Consider the following 7,718-nt stretch of genomic DNA (forward strand, 5'->3'; position numbering starts at 1 on the left):
TTCCTTATTTGATACATACATAGGCGCACTTACGTCATCGTGCACGCGCATCGCTCATCATCATCACAGCAAAGCGCGTTATGGAGGACTATTTCACACGTCAAGTGCAGCTTAACAAGTTATAAACGTTTTATTACGATTTATTCACCAAGCTGGAAATAAAGACTCACCCAGAACTGGATGGCAACTGTTTATAGGTCAGTGTGTCACATTAACACATTATGAACCACCTGAAGAATCATTTGATTTTTCTTACACTTCTGGATGTTCTTCTGATAATTCTTTCTGTTTCTTTTATACCTTATTTCAGATTCATTATTTATTTACTGTGTCTGGTTGCATTTTATTTTGAGATGTCTTTGTTACAGTGTAATTATTAACAACATACTATAGGGTTAAGATTAGGGTTTGCTTAGGGTTAGTTGCTTGTAGCAGAGCAAAACTTAATAATAAAGATTCAGTCTTGTGGTAACACAAAAGGTATAGAATACAGATATAGATATCAAAAATAGATAAAAAAAAATATTGTATAGCATACCAAATCTACAAAATCATCAGTTGACCAGAATGTCAATGTTTTTGGCCAATTCCAGCATTATGGAAGTGAAATTTTGCGTTATGGACTTGACACATAAATGCTTAGAGAATGTATTACCAACATATGTTTGTATTTTAAGAAACCCTTGTTGATAGAGTCTAAACATCAGAAAAATATCAATCAATGCACAAGTTTCTATGTTAAAAAAGGGAAATAATCATGGATTATGGATTATTATGACAAAAAAAAAAAGAGTTTTTGAAAGACTACATACTTTGTAGGAATTCTGCGAGTTAAAATGCACAAACCAGATGCAATAACACCCATCAAATAAAGAAGCGATGGCTCCTCACAGAACATATAATTGTTACTTTATTAAAATTTTGATGTGTCTATTTGAGGAATATGCACTGTTATGGATGTGACAAGCCTGAAAACAGCAGTTACCAGACTATGAAAATCATGCACTAAAAAAATACTTTAAAAACTTTAAAAACCAAATGTTGACATAGGTGCTATCAGTATAGTAAAAAACGTTTGATAAAAGCCTTTTTTTTTTGCATGGAATTACTCTATCATTTACACACATTGTCTCTTTCAACATGTTCAAATATTTTTTTTTACTTTGACAAATTATACAAGATTATTAATATTTCTATATTTATTTTAACAGAATAACATACATGCTGTGGTGCTTTCTTTTAGTTATAATTGCACTTTATAAGCTATGTTTCATTTTATTAAGCATAGTTGCTTTAGCATTTATATAAATGTAATGCAAAGGTTAAGATATGACACAATGTCATATAATTTACGTACAAATAGAAGCTGGCCAAAAGACAAAGGGCTCCCCCTGCTGGGTTGTGTTCACTTCCAGAATAAAATTTCCTAATAATTTCACTCACCCATATGTCATCCAAGATGTTCATGTCTTTCTTTCTTCAGTTAATGGAGTTGACCAATGGGTTGAAGATCCAAATTGCAATTTTAATGCAGCTTCAAAGGGCTATACATGATCCCAGCTGAAAAAAGGCATCTTATCTAGAGAAACAATCGGTCATTTCATATTTAAAAAAAAAAAAAAATCTAATTTAAATACTTTTTAAATCACAAAACCTTTTCTTATCGACTGTAGAAAGAAAGACATGATCTATTTACATGTTTTCTCCAAAATCATTTTTTGATCTATTTAAATGTTTTTTTTAAAAATCAGAATTATTTTACATATGTTATTAGAGATAAAATTGCACATACACATTTTATCACGATTTTTAGAATGCACATTAGTTTGATTTTCAACCTACCAGTTAAGATTTACAACAAAATTTTGTCCTGTTTTTCATTGGTCTGAACAAAAACAGCAGACAAGCTGAAAAAGAGCTTAAATCCACTGTCTGACAGCAGGTGGCGCTTATGGAACAGCAGAAATAGATCTGTTTTTACGATAACCACTGTAAACAAACCAGCGGTGCACTTATAAACACTGCTTCGTTACACATTTCAACCCACATTTTTTTTTAAATTAAAAATTGTATAATTTATAAATTTTAATTAATTAAAAGCATCATCAATGCACGAAAACCCTGAAATTCCCATTTGGGAAACACTGATGTTTATTCACAATGTTTTTACACATAAAGCAGTACAAAATAGATGTGGAATAAATGTTTATATTAGCGGGGAAACAAAAACGATAGCATACAGAGGTACACAAAAAGAAAATGTTATCAGCTGTTTAGAAACATACCAGAACCTTTTTAATAAAACTCTTTCAAAAGGCAGATCTTTTCTGTTTTCTGTTGATATTCTATATAGCATTTCATCCAGATTTTTTTTTGTTGTTGTTCAAATCTTTCACTTAAGCCAAATGTAGGCTTTATTTTACAATGGATAGACAGTCTGTTTCAGTGCGTTAACAGACATTTTACCATCAAAGCTGCTCTCCTTCTCATTCTCTGGTCAGAACTGAAACCTCTTCTAGATGCTGACGCACAACGCCGTCCAGGACCTTACTAAGACCCTTACACGCCGTCATAGCTGCCTCTATTAAAGGGTCCAAGTGGTCCTGGTGGAGCCGGGCGTCCATCTGCAGCAGGGCGATGTTTCCGCTGCGAGGCAGCAGAGCCAGCGCCAGTGCCGTTCCTCCTCCGCTCTCTTCTGCATGACACAGATCAGCCAGCGGCGTGTCCTCCACAAAGCCAGCAGTGCAGGCGCACACATAGTCACGCATGGGAATGCCAGCATCCACCAGAGCCAAAGTTGCAGCATTGACACAAGCGCTGTAGTTTCCACCATCTGCCTGCAGAATCTATAGTATAAGATGAGAGGGAAGGAGATGAAATGCCATAAAATTTTCATATCATGATTTTTTTGAATGCACATTAGTTTGTTTTTCATCTACCAGTTAAGATTTACAACAAAATTTGGTCTCGTTTTTCATTGGTTTGAACAAAAACAGCAGACAGGCTGAAAAAGAGTGTAAATCCACTGTCTGACAGCAGGTGGCGTTTATGGAACAGCAGAAATAGAGCTGTTTTTACGTTAACCACTGTAAACAAATTAGAGCTGCACTTATAAACACTGCTTTATTAGACATTTAATCTACAGTACAAGACGAGAGGAAGGCAGTGGCCAATTTTGTTAAGCACCCTCGGGCCTTTGGATGGAGATTTAATGCTGATCACAACCTTGCTTCACTGAAGATATGCACGACAATCGCAGCTTTTGATTAATTGGGATTTCATTTCGATTTATCGTGCAGCCCTATTTAAATTTATTTAAAGTTTCTTTAATCAGAATTATTTTACATATCTGTTGTTATTATCATATCATATCATGATTTTTAGAATGCACATTAGTTTGTTTTCCATCTACCAGTTAAGATTTACAAACAAATGTGTCCTGTTTTTCATTGGTTTGAACAAAAACAGCAGACAGGCTGAAAAAGAGCATTTTTTTGTCTTGTTTCCAGCCAAAATATCTAAAAATTCTTAAATCAAGAAGGATTTTCTAGACACGTAAAACAATATTTTCTTGTTTTTAGAAAAATCAAGTCAAAATTAAGTTTTTGCGTAGAACAAGCTAAATCTTAAGCAAAAAAATCTTATTTCAAACAGAAAACAAGATTATTTTTCTCAGCCCACTGGCAGATTATTTCGCTTGTTTCAAGAAAAAACACACTTAATATGGACGTGCTTTTTTCTCTAAACAAGACAATTTTTACTTGTCTAGAAAATCCTTCTTGATTTAAGAATTTTTTAGATATTTTGGTAAAGTAAGAAAAGCATTTTTTTTTTGCTGACAGCAGGTGGCGCTTATGGAACAGCAGAAATAGAGGTGTTTTCAAGGTAACCACCGTGAACAAACCAGTGCTGCACTTATAAACACTGCTTTATTAGACATTTAATCTACAGTACAAGACGAGAGGAAGGCAGTGGCCAATTTTGTTAAGCACCCTCGGGCCTTTAGATGGAGATTTAATGCTGATCACAGAACCTTGCTTCACTGAAGATATGCATGACAATCGCAGCTTTTGATTAATTGGGATTTCATTTCGATTTATCGTGCAGCCCTATTTAAATTTATTTAAAGTTTCTTTAATCAGAATTATTTTACATATCTGTTGTTATTAGAGATAAAATGGCATAAAAAAATCATATCATGATTTTTAGAATGCACATTAGTTTGTTTTCCATCTACCAGTTAAGATTTACAAACAAACGTGTCCCGTTTTTCATTGGTTTGAACAAAAACAGCAGACAGGCTGAAAAAGACAATTTTTACTTGTCTAGAAAATCCTTCTTGATTTAAGAATTTTTAGATATTTTGGTAAAGTAAGAAAAGCATTTTTTTTTTGCTGACAGCAGGTGGCGCTTATGGAACAGCAGAAATAGAGGTGTTTTCAAGGTAACCACCGTGAACAAACCAGTGCTGCACTTATAAACACTGCTTTATTACACATTTAATCTACAGTACAAGACGAGAGGGAAGGAATGGGCAATTTTGTTAGTCAATAAAACACAATGTAATTGTATATTGTACTTTGAGTAGCTTTGGAAAGAAAGAATATGCTAAGAAATTTCCTTGTAATCTTTTACAAGTTCTGTTTGATCTTTCATTTTTTTAAACTAACAAAGGTATCAAAAGAACAAATTTGGAAGATAAACTTTCGATATACATAAACCAATATGCGATTTTGTGGGCAGTGCTACTGCAGTTAATAGTAAAGTAAGGTATTATAAATCAATAAAGATTCTAAAAATTGTCTCCTTTTTGACCTTGTAGGAAAAAAAATCAGTATTAAAATTCTGAAAATAAATGCATTTTTGGTAATTATGATTAGGACTGATGTCAGTAAACGCAGAAAAAATAATAACATACAATATCATACAATATCAGGTTAGTGAAGTTGACCACACTCAATTAAATAGATAGATGGATAGATAAATAGATAGAGGTTTTAATTGAGTGCTCATACCTTAACATAGATGTCGATTTGTGATCGTGGGTAGAGCTCAGTGAGAACTGCAGCTTCAAAGGTCTGTTTGAGATGAAGACTCATCTCGCTAGACTTGCGGTCTCCATGTGGACGTCTCTTCCTCTCAGCTGTGCTGAATGTGGCCATGCTGTACTGACAGTTAATGACCGCGCGATCATGCAGCGTTTTACTCCGAGATCCTCGCACCTGCAGGGAGACAGCAAAACTTAATTGTGGCCAGAGTATGGAAAAGTGACACAAACAGCAGGTTCAATTAGGAAAAGTCATTTTTTATAAACGTGCTTCGCAAAAAAATCATTACTGGTGTGCATTTTGAAACAAAAAAAAGGCACTGATATATTTTTTACATCAGTCAGTGCAAGTCTCTTTCAGTTGAAACAGTTCAGACTTATATTTTAGTCTAGGATTAGGTTTAGGTTTACACCTTGCATGCGAAACCGGAGGCTGATCTATCCATATGTAATATTTTTGTACATTTTTGCCTTTTAAACTTTTTGGATTACTTTTATTATAAGTTTTATAACATTTGTGGTTCAAAGTCCTAACTGGTTTTAATATAATCCACTAAAAATCACACAATGAAAAATAGCACCACTTCAAATACCACATTATAACAGTATTATAACAAAATGATAAGTTTACAAAAGCACATTACAAAATTACACCAAACAAATATGTGAACCTAAATAAAATTGCATTAGAAAATATAAACAGATTTTTAAAGTGCTTTTATTATTTTTATTTTCACAAAATGTGAATACTTGGGAACACTTTACAATTGCGTCGTTTGTTAGCATTAGTTAATGTATTAACTAACATGAACAATACATTTCTTACACTATTAATTAATCTTTGTTAATGTTAGTTAATAAAAATACAGTCTTTCATAGTTAGTTCATGTTACGGAAATTAACCATGGTTTTTTTAGCATATTGACTACCATTTGTAATAACCACAGTTTTACTACAAATACCATAGTTAATTTTAGTTACTAAGGTTTAAGTTCAGTAACCATGGTTTTTTGGTTTTATTTGTAGAAAAACCATGGTTAATTTTTTAACTAATGGTAACAAAAACAACTTGTAATTTTAACAATGCATTAGTAAATTAATGTTAAAGTACTATTAACTCTTAACTGATATAGTTAACTAATTAACTTATTGTAAAGTGGCACCTAATATTTAATGCAGTAATAAATTAAAAACTTTTTAAATGTTATTTTATGCTTACAGAGATTAAATAATTTGACATTTAGGCTCATTTGTGAGCACAACATTGTAAGTGATTTTTGCAAATGTAACGTTAATGGTATAAAGTGTAATTGTTCGGTTTATTTACACACATTGGGCCACCCGCGTGGTAAACTGTGTGTCTATTACTGCGTTATGTCAACAAAACTTTCGGAAACGTTTACAATTGTGTTTAAAACAATTCAGGCGCTGTTATATGGTACACACTAACCGTATAACTTAATATTATTATTCATATAAGTTACAGAAATGATGTGCTGATTTAATCCCTCACCTCATGTGGTCCATACACCACTGCCAGCGCTTTAGTGTTTCCCTGCTCCAGATACGCGGATCCATCCGCCTGCGCGAACACACTCATGCGGGCCTGCACTTTACGCAGCTCGGACGCTTTCCGTCCATCTAGTCGGTATCCCTGATCTGACAGCAACTCCAGCCCCGCCATTGAACTGTATTCATTCAGTGAAAACACGCGTTGGCTTCTTCACAGATCTTCTTCTGTTGTTGATTTTAGTCTCCTAATGTAAATACCTCCACCTGCTGGACTATAGTAAGTAGTGTTGAAGTTTTCTTCCTGAGATATTTCTTGTCAGATAGTAATGGAGTTGATGCTGCAATACCGCTGCTACTGAGCTGGAGTGTGAAGCTGATGCAGAATTAATATTATCGAATATAAAAATAAATAAATAAATTACATTTCTTCCTTCTTCCTTTTCAACATCATATTTGTAACATTCTTTTTTACCTTTGCCTGTATCTTAGTCTGCAATATTGTTTTTATTACAACAAGCCATGCATGCATACCTTTACGAAAAAGAAGTTTATTCAAGTGTGCTATTAGTACACTTCTTTTAAAAAAATATATAGAAAAGTATACTTTCAGTCTACTTTTTATGAACTTCTCAGAAGTGTGCTTTATATACTTCTTCATCCACATTTAAGTATACTTGACTTATACTTAGTCTAAATAAAAGTCCAAATATACTTGAGCTCTACTTGTGCACTGAGAATCCATGTTCATTGTTATATGCGCTATTACACATCTTCTGTACAGAATTTCCAAAACACAAGTGAAGAAGAAACCGAAACAACAGATGCTTCCACATGTAATCTAACACAATCATCAGACATAAAACAGCATTAAAACCATAGATATGTAAAACTGTGTAACGTTATGGAATAAAATGTCAACCCATGAAGAGGTAATAATGACTGTCAAGCTTTGGGGTGTTGATCAACTCCATCTACGTTTTGATTATCATGAATAATCTTTTTTTATTTTTAGCTTTTTGCTCAAAATGTTGTTTATTTTTTACCCACATTCACGTGTTTGTAAAAAAGAATGCATGAAGCTAGAATAAAATGTTTTTGTTTGCAAGCAGATTCCCTGTTCTTTCTTCTGATGTTATGTTCAGATATTCATATAACAAAA

The 7,718-nt window shown here is 33.2% G+C and overlaps 1 protein-coding gene across 1 annotated transcript; it reads right to left on the bottom strand.

The window, feature by feature from the left end:
* Positions 1-2,192: 2,192 nt before the first annotated feature.
* On the bottom strand, positions 2,193-6,766 carry LOC141344846 (exosome complex component RRP41-like). The gene is made up of 3 exons (XM_073849744.1): positions 6,561-6,766; positions 5,016-5,222; positions 2,193-2,846 (listed from the first exon to the last, which is right to left on the bottom strand). The coding sequence occupies exons 1-3, from the start codon at positions 6,729-6,731 to the stop codon at positions 2,487-2,489; spliced, it is 738 nt and encodes a 245-aa protein (XP_073705845.1). The 5' UTR covers positions 6,732-6,766; the 3' UTR covers positions 2,193-2,486.
* Between the last annotated feature and the right edge of the window lie 952 nt (positions 6,767-7,718).

The sequence above is a fragment of the Garra rufa genome, chromosome 10 (genome assembly GCF_049309525.1).
Source record: "Garra rufa chromosome 10, GarRuf1.0, whole genome shotgun sequence".
Lineage (NCBI taxonomy): Eukaryota > Metazoa > Chordata > Actinopteri > Cypriniformes > Cyprinidae > Garra > Garra rufa.